This window comes from Astyanax mexicanus, chromosome 14, assembly GCF_023375975.1.
Source record: "Astyanax mexicanus isolate ESR-SI-001 chromosome 14, AstMex3_surface, whole genome shotgun sequence".
Taxonomy (NCBI): domain Eukaryota; kingdom Metazoa; phylum Chordata; class Actinopteri; order Characiformes; family Acestrorhamphidae; genus Astyanax; species Astyanax mexicanus.
In genome coordinates, this window is record NC_064421.1 from 49021017 (window position 1) to 49035492 (window position 14476).

General features: G+C 36.5%; 1 protein-coding gene across 12 annotated transcripts in view; it reads left to right on the plus strand.

Moving 5' to 3' along the window:
- The window catches only part of eml1 (EMAP like 1), a 62473-nt gene that overhangs the window by 46528 nt on the left and 1469 nt on the right, over window positions 1-14476 (plus strand). For 8 of the 12 annotated variants that reach the window (XM_022672530.2, XM_007237183.3, XM_049463428.1 and 5 more), the window contains 14 exons: window positions 664-690; window positions 4297-4426; window positions 5555-5704; window positions 6220-6289; window positions 7150-7260; window positions 7893-7988; window positions 9007-9141; window positions 9322-9421; window positions 9687-9838; window positions 10842-10967; window positions 11304-11435; window positions 12185-12252; window positions 12555-12643; window positions 13993-14090. In XM_022672530.2, the coding sequence (XP_022528251.2) occupies window positions 664-690; window positions 4297-4426; window positions 5555-5704; window positions 6220-6289; window positions 7150-7260; window positions 7893-7988; window positions 9007-9141; window positions 9322-9421; window positions 9687-9838; window positions 10842-10967; window positions 11304-11435; window positions 12185-12252; window positions 12555-12643; window positions 13993-14090 (1484 nt within the window). The remainder of the gene's footprint in view (window positions 1-663; window positions 691-4296; window positions 4427-5554; window positions 5705-6219; window positions 6290-7149; window positions 7261-7892; window positions 7989-9006; window positions 9142-9321; window positions 9422-9686; window positions 9839-10841; window positions 10968-11303; window positions 11436-12184; window positions 12253-12554; window positions 12644-13992; window positions 14091-14476) is intronic. The other 4 variants (XM_049463429.1, XM_022672529.2, XM_007237192.4 and 1 more) reach the window with 2 other exon arrangements.

Below are 14476 nucleotides of genomic sequence, written 5' to 3' on the forward strand. Positions count from 1 at the left end.
AGTAGGGAAATATAATGTTAATTTTTGTTCTGACAACAATGATTTAATATTTGCGTTTATTTACTTTTATCTAGACGTTTTGGTTCACGTTCAGAGACGCAAACGGCCCTAAACTCTTAAACCCTATGCGAAGATTCTCATTGCATTTCAGTCATTTCTCATTTTCTGTAAATAAATGCTCTAAATGAGAATATTTTTATTTGTAATTTGGGAGAAATGTTGTCTGTAGTTTATAGAATAAAACAACAATGTTCATTTTACTCAAACGTAAACCTATAAATAGTAAAATCAGAGACACTGAAGTGCTCTCTTCATTTTTTCCTCTGCTGTATACTCCAGTCTGCTGTAGTATAAAGGTACACAGTAATAAATCGTGTTCTGGGCGTGCACCGTATGTTTGACCGTATTGTAAAACTCGAGCCAAATCCTGCTGATTAGCTGAAGTCATCGCAGCGCTCGGTCCAGATGTTGAGTAAAGTAACCGAACATCAAATTAACCACAGTGATTTGTTATGTGGAGCACCGGCCCGGAGAGACGGCTCCCCTGGAGGCCTGGAGAGTAATTTACCACACGGGGTGACCCGGGATCTGTCTCTCTCTCTCACTCTCTCTGTAAGAGCCGTCTCACACTCTCTCTGTCTCTCTCTCTGTACTCTCACTAAGGAATGAGACGGGTGACGCACTGTAAAGGTAGGCCCTGATCCTCAGCCCTCCCTCATCCAGCAGCTCAGGAGGCATTGTACGTTCCTAAAGCCAGACCTTATACAGCCAGTTTGGAGTTATAATTGTGAAATTGTATAATTGTGTTTTTGACCTGATTATGCTCAAAAAGAGGGATTTATGATGATAAATGATAATTTATGATCTTCATACTACCTTGGCATAAAAGCATATATATTATAAACATATGCAAGACCAAATATATAGTGAAAAATAATTAAATTTTTCATTTTACAGAAAGTAGTTGATACCTTTCATTTCATGTCTCTTAAAAATGTTGATCAGTATTAGAGTTTTTCACATGTATATGAAGCTAGTGGCCGTGCTAGCTGCTAAACTAGATAATTAAGCACCCAAAAAAGCTGTTTCCCCATAAAACATGAGTAATAAGTATATAATAATATATTTCTGATAAAACTGTATATATTTTAATGTAAGCCCTAATTTTAATATAAGCTGCCCTAGCTAATGCTTTAATATTGACAGCCCTACTATATATAATTTAAACTTATTTATTCTTATTTAAGGCTGCTAGTCGTTATATAACACAAGTAGGATATAAGACGCTGTTTTTTCTCCAGTAGACAGGATTTGAACTCTATACTCAGACTGGTGTTCTCTGGCTTTAGGAAATGACTGAAGCGATGCTCTCAGTGGGTGTACTGGGTGAGGGCGGGGTTAAAGTGATAGATGTGTGTGTGATAGAATCCCTCTCTTCACCTGTAAAGTGTGAGACTTCCCCCACACGCTAATGATGTGCAGTGATGGTGATGCACTGATGCACTAGCTGTTCACCTGTGAGAGGCACGCTGTGTGTGTGCTTACGGCCCATGGAACTAATTTATTCACGTGCAGCGCGAGAGCATGCATTCACCCTATTAAACCCCGTCAGCAGTGAGAGCAGAGCTGTTTTCACTGCAGGAGTCAGTAGTTCACTTCCAGTAGTTTTAATTTTTCAGCAGCTCTTCTGTATTTTCTTGGGAATTCTTCGATTCATGTCCCTAAAACAGATTTTAATCTATTTAAAGTATATTTTTCACAGACATGTGAAGCTAGCGGCCATGCTAATTACTAAACTAGATAATTAAGCACCCCGTAAAACTTGAGCCCACAGTAATAGTTTATACAATAATTAACCCTTATAAACTGGAGTTATTTCTGATTAAACAGTAATTATTTAAAACATTGTATAATGTCAAATAAGGTCTGCCTCATCTATTATCTAAAATAATTATTTTAGATTGATGACTTTAGTTTTAGATTTTATATTTATTTGACCCCAGCATGCCATGCAAAAGTGCTGCCACTCCTAAATAAATAAAAGCCATTCTCGTTGTAATTTCTGTAAATTTACTGTATTTAACTGTTATTTGTGCAATGAAAATTATGTGAGGAATGTATATATATATATATCATAATATCATTCTTTTATTACTTAAATTTGAAAATAGCGGGCACCGAGTGGTCCAGCGGTCTATGGTGCTGCCACTATGATCAGGATATCGCCATTTTAAATCCTGTTCATGCAGCTTGCCATCAGCTGCCGGAGCCCTGAGAGAGCACAGTTGGTCTTGCTCTCTCTCTGGGTGGGTACAGTACAGTAGATGGCGCTCTCTCTTTCCCCTCATCACTCCTAGGGTGATGTGGATCAGAACAAGGCTGCGTCTGTGAGCTGATGTATCAGAACCGAGTCGCTGCGCTTTCCTCCGAGTGTTGGAAATAGGTATTATTACCATGCAGTATATTCACACTCAATATATTATATACCTCACTATGTCAGAAAATAATAAAATAAATAATAATATTTAGTAAAGTAAAAGTGTAGGAAAACACATGAAATAACTCAGTTTTTAAGGGTTAATTTTAAATCCCCGCTCTATTTCCCACGTTCCTCTGTGATCCAGTAGATCATGTGATGGTGATTGTGGTGGTGATATAAGAGAAGATTGATGATTTTTGACTGTGATTTTATTGCACTCCACCTCTCTGCCCCTCCCCCCATCCGGCCCTGTCCAATCCCAACACTTCACCTAGTGACCGTGCAGATTTACCTGCACCGGCCGGCCAGAGGCCCCGCCTCCACTGAGCCGCCCCAGTCCTCCTCCGCTGTGCCCTCGGGCTCCAGGACCTCCCCCCCAGAGCCCAGGACCCCGTCCTGCAGGACGTCCCGGCCCGGAGCCACCGAGGTCCCGCCGTTTACCCCCCTGCTGAGGAAATGCCCCCCCCAGCCCACCTGCTCTCCTCTAGACACGCCCACTTACAGGAGCCCAATCAAATCCCCCAGCCAGTACTTTCAGATCTGCTACTGATCTCAGATCTGATTTCATCAGAAGTTCAGTGATTTTCACTTCTTTTATTTTCATTTCTTCTTCATTTTCTGTTACTTTTTATTTCTTTTGTTTTTTGTTTGAGCTGTTTATATTTTATCACTTTCATGTTTCACGCGTTTGATTTGTCTGTTGGTTTTTGTTAAGCTTTAGTCTGTTTTGTTTAAAGGTGAAATTCCATCAATTCCTGCAAAATTTCATGTTAAAAATCATAAAAAAGAAAAAAATCCTGCAAACACTTATATAAGCTCGATACAAATTGTCTTAGCAGAATCCACCTCATATCATTTTAAGCAATGCATTTTGTACATTACGAGCTGAGCAAGGTGTACTTTTCCCGTCGTTACGATAGCAAAGACACACGACATGCCCTAAATCAAGAGCACGTGCATGGTTGATGGCTCAGCTATAGATCACTAAAATGTTATGCTTGATTGGTGTATATTCTATAGTTATATATAATATTTTTTAACGGTCAAACATTTTAAAACACCCCTATTTTTTAGTATTCCAATAGCAGTGCTGCAGTCTACGGCTTATTATCAATATCTTTATTACTGCAGTTCTTCTCCTGTCAGATTAATTCTAATTCTTTTCTTCTCTGCTGAAACTGAGACTCAGTCTTTAATCATGTTAATCTGAGCTAAAGGCTAAAGCTGCTGTTTCCATGTGGGTCAGCCAGACAGATCTAACAGTAAACGCTGAAGCACACTAATGACAGTGTGGGTCTATAAATTACACATTAAATAAAATACTGGTGGAATTTCTCTTTATATCTGTTTTTAATTCACTGTGAATGTCTGCTCATCTGCTTCACCTGCATGTCTGATCTCTTTAATTTGATGTCATACTCATTTAACTAGTGGCACTTAACTCTTAAAACATTCACCGTTTTATGTTTTGTTGTGTTTTATTGCTTTATGTTTTGATGTATTTCAGAAACATAATAAAATTTATCAAATTGACTTTTCGACATTTTCTTCTTTTCACTTGTTATTCTTTTCTACTTTGTTCTATGCAGTTTTTAAAATTAATCTCTAGATTCTACTCCATATCAATCAAATTCTCTAAACCATCTATTTCTAACATTTCTTATTAACTTATTAACTTATGTCAACTCTTTAATAAAGTAACCACACCATTTCAATTTGAATAGAAAGTTAAATAGTATACTTGTTGGTTACATTATGTTGCACAGACTAAGTTACATTAAAATCGGTGTTGTTGTGTAAATCTGTCGCTCTTGTAGAAGAAGGATATGTGAAAATGTATTTGAAGGGGAGGCCGATCACCATGTACTTGCCCAAAGATCTGGTGGATTCGTACTGTTTAGAAGCGAAAGCTGAGCTGCCGGTTAAGAAGCTGAAGCTGGAGTGGGTGTATCCTTTAATCACTCTGCTGTTCTGTGATGAAGATGTTTGATGAAGGTTTGTGATGGATTTTATTGTTTTTTCACTAGGTTATGATTATTCGGTGTTTGTTTTTTGGTCACTGTCATGATGCAAAAGATCTAGAACTGCACTAAAAATGGTAAATAGTGCTGTATTCCACACGCTATATAAAATATCCTTAAACATGTATAGGAGTGGGGGTGGGCGAGTCGATATGGCCCTAAAATAATATCATAACAATAACAGCCCTAACTGAGATATTAAATAATATAATATTCAAAAATGTTGGCAATATTATTGCGTACGTATGGCACACGTCCATTATGCAAATTGTAAATCATGTCAGGAACCAATAGGGAAAATGCATGGGTTAATGCTGTAACCTGTAACCACCGCATCACAGCAGTGCCAATATTACACATTATAGCATGAGCCACAAGTGTATTATTGCGATATATTTGTACCACAGTTCCATAAATATAAATTCTGCCCCTTTAAAGGTGCGCTCTGTATTTCCACAAGGACACATTCCTTCCTGAACACCATTCAGCTCCCTTGGATACTATTATATTCCTCCAACATTGAAAAAAGAGTGTTTCTGTTTAAAATCCTGTTTAAAATTATTTTAATTACTGTATAATAATGAGTTTATTGTGTTTTAGACACAGTTTTAGGTGCTTTATTATTTGTCCTTGTGAGTGAATATCAGTATTTAATATTTTTAAGAAGGTAAAGATATAAATCTGCTTTTATGAAGGATATAAAAGTTTTTATTGTGTGAGAGAAGGACTCTCGGACCACAGATTCAGCTCAGAGATCCGTTACGGTTCTGACCTGATCTCTGAATAATGCAGCTCTGTTTCAGCGAGGGGGTCGTGATGGGAAATATTCCACTGTGTCTCATTATTCCTACAGTAATTTCTACACTAGAACTGTCACTAAACATTATCTTAGTAATATAGAAAGTTATATTCCAACAAATCAGAGCCGTTTCTGTCCCCAGGACGTTATAGTACATGTATAAATGTGAACATAAAATACCTTTGAAATACATTTTATTATAAGTGTGATTCTCTCTGTAGTTTTACTGTAATTATTGATCTTAACTAATGTCAGTTATGGATATCGAGGTCGAGACTGTAGATCTAATCTGTATCTGCTCCCCACCGGAGAGACGCTTTACTTCATCGCCTCGGTGGTGGTGCTGTATAACGTAGACGAGCAGCTGCAGAGACACTACACCGGACACACTGACGACATCAAGTGGTGAGAATCATAATCCTCCTCCTGTAATAACTCAATAAATCTGATCCTCTTATTATACAGTACATCAGACTGTTTTATATATATATATATGAAGTGCTCTCTTCATTTTTTACAGAGCTCTAAAGAAAACTAAAGTGGTCTCTTATATATTTATTGTTTTTGTAACTGCAATGTAAACATTTAATTCAAGGTTGAAAATGTAAATGAGTGGGAATGAGTTATGAATATCTAGTAACAAAAAAAACTAAAAATATTCTCAAAATATCTATAGTTGTTTCTGAAGTATAACCATGAATTTTAAATGCCATTAAATACATGGAAGTGTAAATGGAAGCAATTTATTAATACATTTAATCTAAAGTAAAGATAATGATGATAATGAACTGCAGTATATCCAGTGATAGAATCCTCTGCTATTGTCAGATATCCCATGTTATTGCTTTGTCATCACAGTTCTGGCTGCCCGTTTTGCACTGTTGTTCACTACTGTTATCTCTCTCCTCTGCTCCCTGAAGCCTCGCTGTCCATCCTGATAAAATCACCATAGCAACAGGACAAGTGGCCGGCACGTCTTCTGATGGAAAAGTAAGAGATTATATCTGAGTTTATGGATTTACACTTTTGATCGTATTGAATTTGAGAGATGAAACTCTGTAAAGTTGTAAATAATCGATGTGGGAGAAGAACTGATGGATCAGACTAAAAGAGCAGCTTTTAAATCACTCTCGGTTTAAAAGCAAAATACAGGTTATTAAAAAAACACACAACAGTGGCCTTGCCATCAGCTTCCAGAGTCCTGAGAGAGCACAGTTGGTCTTGCTCTCTCTGGGTGGGTACAGTACAGTAGATGACGCTCTCTCTTTCCCCTCATCACTCCTAGGGTGATGTGGATCAGCACAAGGCTGCGTCTGTGAGCTGATGTATCAGAACTGAGTCGCTGCGTTTTCCTCCGAGTGTTAGCGCTGTGATGCTACTCTGTAAAAAGGTTCAAAAAGAGGCGGAGTCTGACTTCACATGTATCGGAGGAGGCATGTGCTAGTCTTAACCCTCCTGGTGTTAAAGGAGCATCACTAGTGATAGGGGGAGGAGCCCTAATGAATGTATTGGATAACTGGGGATGTAAAACTGTGGAGAAAATTGAAAAAAAAGAATTAAAAAAATGCACAACAGGCTGCTTTAGCTTTAATATATGCAATAAAGTGTACAACCCCACATTAGGAAATTTTGGGATAATAGGGAAACTTTTCCATTCTATTGGTTTATATTAAGGTTGTTGATTTTATATAAAAACCCTCAGTCAGATTCTAGAATCAGGATTAGTAAAGTATTAGTAAAAATCTCAGGTTCTCAGGTTGTTGAGTGTCAGTGCTGGGTTGTGTATGTGATCTGAGTTGTGTAGTGTGCTGATATTGTGTTTTAAAGTGATGTTTTGTGTGTTTTTTCAGCAGTTGGCTCCTCATGTTCGTGTTTGGGACTCTGTGAGTTTAAACACTCTGCATGTTCTCGGCTCTGGATTCTTCGACAGAGCTCTCGTCTGCCTCTCCTTCTCCAAATCAGTAAGAGACACTTTATATTAAATATATATACAGCTCTGTAAAAAGTGAAGAGATCACTTCAGTTTCTGAATCAGTTTCTCTGATTTTGCTATTTATAGGTTTATGTTTGAGTAAAATGAACATTGTTGTTTTATTCTATAAACTACAGACAACATTTCTCCCAAATTACAAATAAAAATATTCTCATTTAGAGCATTTATTTACAGAAAATGAGAAATGACTGAAATAACAAAAAAGATGCAGAACTTTCAGACCTCAAATAATGCAAAGAAAACAAGTTCATATTCATAAAGTTTTAAGAGTTCAGAAATAATCAATATTTGGTGGAATAACCCTGGTTTTTTAATCACAGTTTTAATTTCATGCATCTTGGCATCATGTTCTCCTCCACCAGTCTTACACACTGCTTTTGGATAACTTTATGCTGCTTTACTCCTGGTGTAAAAATTCAAGCAGTTCAGTTTGGTGGTTTGATGGTTTGTGATCATCCATCTTCCTCTTGATTATATTCCAGAGGTTTATAATTTGGTAAAATCATAGAAATCTTGATTGTGAAATCTTATTTGAACAGTGTGTTTAGATTGTTGTGAGATAGTGAGGTGTGTTTACAGTGTTTGTGTTTTATTGTACAGAATGGAGGGAGCTGGTTGTGTGTGGTGGATGACTCTAATGATCATGTTCTCTCAGTGTGGGACTGGCAGAGGGAGGAGAGACTGGCTGAAGTGAAGGTCTGCAATATATAAAACATATTTATACCATATAAACCACTGTGCTGAATCTGACCTTCAGAAAGAATGTGCTGTAATAAATAGTGAGATGCTTCCTGTAGGTGATCATATTTGGAGTATTTAGACTTTTACACCTGATCATATTCAGTTTAATCAGTGTAAAGTTTATTAGTTGAATTTTCCTCCCGGTTTCATTATTGAATGTTTTCTGTTTAATATATTCAATTATTTTTCCAATTTCTGCTCCTCACAAACATTTCTACAATTTTTGCATTTTGTAATGAGTAATTTAATCTGCTTTTTTACAAGATGAGAATGTTTTTTTTTTCCTGAAATTCAGATCCTGACATGTTCTGTCAAACATCAATTCAACACTGACAAATATGCAATATTTATTAGTAGAAATGCGTTGGATTTTTCTTTAAATAAAAAATAACAAACAAGGGTACAAAGTTTGCTCAGATGGACGGCCACAATGTCAGTTAAGTGTAATAATTATAATATAATATAATATAATATAATTTAATATAATATAATATAATATAACATAATATAATATAACATAATATAATATAGAATTAATTAAAGAAATAATAAAGATAATTGATTATCATATTGATCATAATGATCCTAATCTTACTTTGTCTTTTCCATTAGTCAGCCTAATAAAATAATATAGGAGCTCAGTTTAGTTATAATAGTATACACTACATTATAATTACTTATAAATAATGAATCTGGGTAGTTATTAGTTGTTGTAGTTTTATAAAATATTTACAACCTATTTAATAACATTAATAAACTCCTTTATAAACTATTTATAAACCATTTATAAATGAGCCTTTTTAAAAAGTTGTACCTTGAAGGCGAGGGAAGTGTTACTGTTGCACAGCAGTAACTAATATATTTTTTTTTACCAAATTTTTATTTATTTTATTCTTTATTTTATATAAAAACAATAAAACACTTAATATTGTCAAGTCCTCAGTCTCTGTTCTGTGTTTTCTCTTTATCTCAGTGCTCCAACGAGTCCGTTTTTGCTTCTGATTTCCACCCGACAGACGCGAACACCATCGTAACGTGTGGAAAATCCCATCTTTACTTCTGGTCTCTAGAAAAAAACTCTCTGGTGAAAAAACAGGGACTGTTTGAGGTGAGCGAACTTAACTCTTATCTTTAAATAGATTTAATTGCATTGCATTATTCTATCTAGTTGTATATTTATACTGTAAATAATAAATCGTGATTAATGTTAGCTTTCTGTTTTTTATTTGTGAATTAAATCTGCTGCATTTCTGCTTAAAAAATAAAGTCATATTTATGTTTCTTGCAGAAACAAGAGAAGCCCAAGTTTGTCTTGTGTGTGACTTTTTCAGAAAACGGTGACGCCATCACTGGTGACTCCAGCGGGAATATACTTGTCTGGGGTAAAGGTAAATAATTCAGGGACAGAGTGGATGGTGGTTTATTATTTAATAAGGCAATTTATTAAACCCACGTTATAAAGCCTGGATTTACTTTCTGTCATACATAATAAATTATTGTTCTGCGTTTCTGTTGATGCGTCGTGAATATTTAATAATCTCACTGTAATAAACTGGTTTATTCTAAGTGCAGTCTGGCGATAAATTGTTATGATGTGCAGTTAGTTCTGCACTCAGGGCTTGTTTTTACTGTGTAAAACTCTCTGTATTAAAGGCTCTAATCGCATCAGTCTGGCGCTTCAGGCGGCGCATGAGAGCAGCGTGTTGGCGCTCTGCATGCTGAGAAACGGGACGCTGCTTTCAGGAGGGAAAGATCGCAGGATCACAGCCTGGGACGGAAATTACCAGAAGATCCAAACGGTGGAGGTGAGCTGAGTTATTACCATATCATATAAACATTATTGTGAAAATAAAGAGCAGATTAAAGCAGGTTTTACAATTATTATTTTTTCGGACAATACCAGATTTAGGATCTTTCCAAAAATGTAGATAAATTTGTTTCTTGAGAAACATTTAATCTCCTATGGGTGCTGAGTGGTCCAGTGAACTAATATGCTGCCACTATGATCAGGAGGTGGTTCGAATCCTGGTCATGCAGCTTGCCATCAGCTGCCGGAGCCCTAGGAAACCACAATTGATTGTCCTTGCTCTCTCTGGGTGGGTACAGTACAGTAGATGGCGCTCTCTCTTTCCCCTCATCACTTCTAGGGTGATGTGGATCAGCACAAGGCTGCGTCTGTGAGCTGATGTATCAGAATCGAGTCACTGTAGGTGCTTTCCTCCGAGCGTTAGCGCTGTGATGCTATTCGGCAATGCTACAGCATCAGCATTGGACTTGGGGTAAATTGAGGAGAAATTGGAATAAAAAACAAAAATGTACATGTAGTAAATGATGATGTATTAAACACAGAGTGATCTGTTTTAAGTGTTTATTTCTTTTATTGTTGATGATTATGAAGCTTACAGAAAATGAAAACCCAAAAATCAGTGTCTCATAAAAATAAAATATTATATAAGTGTAATAGAGATGTGGATTTCATTTTCCAGCAGGACTTCACACTGCACACTGCCCACACTGTCAAAAGTACCCGTTGGTCTTATATATTTTGTGATGTCTGTACACTTTAACACATAATTTAACTTTCAGTGCAGAATAATTATCATATGAATTATTATGTGGGCAGTGGCTTAAAATAAATAACAATAATACCCAGATTGTGTGATCTTCATTTCTGTGTTTTATCAGTTAAATCACACTAATATCCCTCTTTATTCAGATCTGCTTTTACTGTAGCTTAAAATAATAACATTAGCTTTAATATTATACTGTATATTCTGTTTGTAATTGAGATTATGTTCTGGTTTTTAGATTCCTGAAGTGTACGGGCCGATTCGCACGGTTGCTGAGGGGCGAGGAGAGACTGTTCTTATTGGAACAACTAAAAACTACGTCCTGCAGGGCAGCCTGGACGGAGAATTCACCCCCATTACTCAGGTGGGGGAAACGGGTTGATTTGAGCAGTCCTATAAAGATATTACATATTATAAAATAGCTATCATCTTAAACCTGATGTTGAACTGCTCTTCTTTCCATACTTTAATATTTCCAAAAGTTACAGCTAGGCACTGAGTAATTTTACTAGATATTGAATAGTAAATGCTGTTCTGATTGGCTGTCACGTTCCATAATCAGTCTAGAACGAAACACTGCTTATAACTTCACTGTTAATAAGCAGGTGCATGTTTGTTGTAACATCATTGAAACAGTTTGGGTCAGATTAAGCACTTTTATTTTGAAAAAAGTAAGAAAAGAGACTTTTTGTGCTTTCAGGGTCATACGGATGAGTTGTGGGGTTTAGCTGTTCACCCGCTGAAGCACCAGTTCCTAACCTGTGGCCACGATAAACTGGTCTGTCTGTGGGACTGTGATCAACACCAGCCTCTCTGGACCAAAACCATGGAGGTGAGCCATGCTTTATCAATCAATCAATTAATCAATCAATTAATCAACCAATCGGTAATACATACAGGGTAACCTTCATTTTCATGCTAAACTACTGTTGAATTAGTTTATAAACTTGTTCATTGGCTGGTTTATGGTCTGATGGATAACAGGTCTCAGTCAGTATTATGTGCACCAAAACTTTAAAATTAATAACATACACGATGTCCAATGTAATGAACGCAGGGTCTGAAAGGGTTAAAAAAAGAATAAAAAATAAAAGGGCAAAATAAATGAAATAAAAACAAATTGTGTTTCAGTGGTTTTTATGTTTCTTTTTTTGTTTCAGTTTTTTTCTTCTTTGTTTGTTTATTTTTGTGTATTTCTAATAAACCCTTCTTCTAATCCTGACAGACAGGATAAAATGTAAATCAATAAAAAGAGATAAATAATTAGAATAATAAAATATAAACACAATTAAAGAAATAGATGACTAAAATAACACCAAAATTATTTAAAAAAAGTAAATAATGTAACTAAAATAAACAATAATAACAATAAGTTTAAAAAGTTGTAAAAAAAATTAAGGACGAAATAAATAAAAATGAAACAAAAAGGTAAAAGTCCAAAAGTAAAAACAATAATAAAACAAATAAAAGGATGAAATTAATCAAATTAATAAAAAGGCTAAATATAGGTTAAACATAAAATTAAATCAAATTAATTGTGTGTGTGTGTGTGTGTGTGTGTGTGTGTGTGTGTGTGTATAGGATGCTGCTCAGTCGGCGGGGTTTCATCCCTCCGGGGCGACGGTTGCTATAGGAACACAGACAGGCAGGTGAGCTCACCTCTCTCCATCGTTAACATATCACCTGATCTCTGATCAGCTCCTACCTGAACCACATCAAACAGATCATTAGCATGCAAAAATAAAACATCACCATCACCACCATCATCATCCTCATCATCATCACCATCCTCATCATCATCATCATCATCACCATCATCATCATCATCATCATCATCATCATCATCCTCATCATCACCATCACCATCATCAGAAACAGATTAAAAATAAAAGAGTCTGATATAATTCTCACCTGTTCACTCTGAGGTTGGTTCTGTATTGATCTCGTACAGGTGGCTGGTTTTAGACACAGAGACGAAGGATCTGGTGACGATGCACACCGACGGGAACGAGCAGATCTCTGTGATGAGTTTTTCTCCAGGTTAGTGAATTTCTGGAGCTGCTTTAATTACTGTCATCCCATCTTAATCACCCCCCCATCACTATTACACTATTACACTATTGTCTTCTGTCTCATGTATGTGTCCTTGTTGTATTGTAAATATAGTGTCTCCCATTCTTTTATATTATATATCTATTTTCTGTACTTGCTGTAATTTTAGGAAGGAGAGTAACATCATTTCAATTCTCTGTGTGTCCTGTACACATGCAGTACTCACAATAAAAAACGACTTGACTTGACTTAATCATCACGTTTATCCCCTTAAAGGTCACCTTCCGCGAAAATCCGATTTTTCTTGTTTTTTGTGGAATACAGTAGGTCTCTCCGAGTTGAATGTGTACACCTGCACATTAAACTGTTTTGCAGCCCCCATTGTCTGCAGGAGCTAAGCAAAGAAATCCCCCCTCCCCCCTCCGAAAAACGGGTGAATTTTGAATGATCTTTCTGCCTACGTAGGCAGAAACTCACAGACCAGCCCACCTTGGCTCGAGAAACTCCCAGAGGCGGAGCTGAAGCGACGCAACATCACCGCTCATCAGTTAGGAGGTGGGAGGCAGTGAGCGGCAGAGCGGTGGAGGGGCGTCGCAGTGCTCCTAGCCAATCAGAGGAGAGATATTTGCATGCTGTTTGCATGTATGAATATTCATGAGCAAAGCTGGAATCCGGTCATTTTGGACACACCCCTAAAACAGTCCATTAAAAAAGAGCTATACAGAGACACCTGAGCACTTTTTTTTTTTACAAAAACGGCTCACATGTCATTCATTCATACTAGAGACCACAACTAGACATTTTAAAATGAAAGAAAAAACGACGGAAGGTGACCTTTAAAATACCCTGTCCTGTATACAGGCTACAGGTATAGGTGATACAAAACCCTTATTCTTTACAGTAAAATAACTTTAAATTTACACTCTGTAAAGTTGAAGGTTTGAAATCTCCTACAGGATAATAATTCCAGATCAGATATCAATCAGGAATCAACCCAAATTCTGCATTATGTTTAAAATAAAGACGTAAAAAATAGACAAACATAACAAAACTAAAGGCTTGGAGGAGATGAACTGTTTGATTTGTATCTGATAATGTATTTTTCACATTAGCAGATTTACCTAAATATTTTTTTGTATATTTTCTATCACAATTACAATTATGCTTTTCAGTAGTAATGTTTCTTATCAAACATGAAAGCTTTTTATGTAAAGCTTGAATAGAAATCCTCAAGATTTAGTGGAGTGATATAAGGAGGTTAATGTAAAAATACAGAGACTGAATCACTATAAACGACTATAAAGTTATTAAGCTTGATTTGAACGTTTTCCCTCCAGATGGAAATTTCCTCGCTATCGGGTCACATGATAACTACATCTACATCTACGCTGTGTCTGAAAACGGCAGGAAGTACAGCAGAGTGGGAAAGTGCTCGGTAAGATCCTGATTTAATATTTAAACTGACAAAACACATCATATCACATCATTAACAGGATCTATCACACATCCTGTGCAAGGGGCGTTGTAATGCTCATTGCTATTTTACACCCTGTCTACACTGATGGGCGTGGTGGCCTGGAAGTGAGGTGTGTTCAGGTTTAATTTCTGGCGAGTTTCTGTCTTGGCTGCAAGAAATACAGGAGCTCCACTGTCTGATTAAAACCCTGACAACAACAGTCAGCAGTCAGACGATCATTTCTATCTTAGCCGTGCACATTGCAAATAAACGTTCTGCAGCTTTCAAATCCAGCTTGGTGTACATACTTCTATCCCATGCCTTTTGGCATGTTGCACACATTGCATACTGTTATAATGTTATAC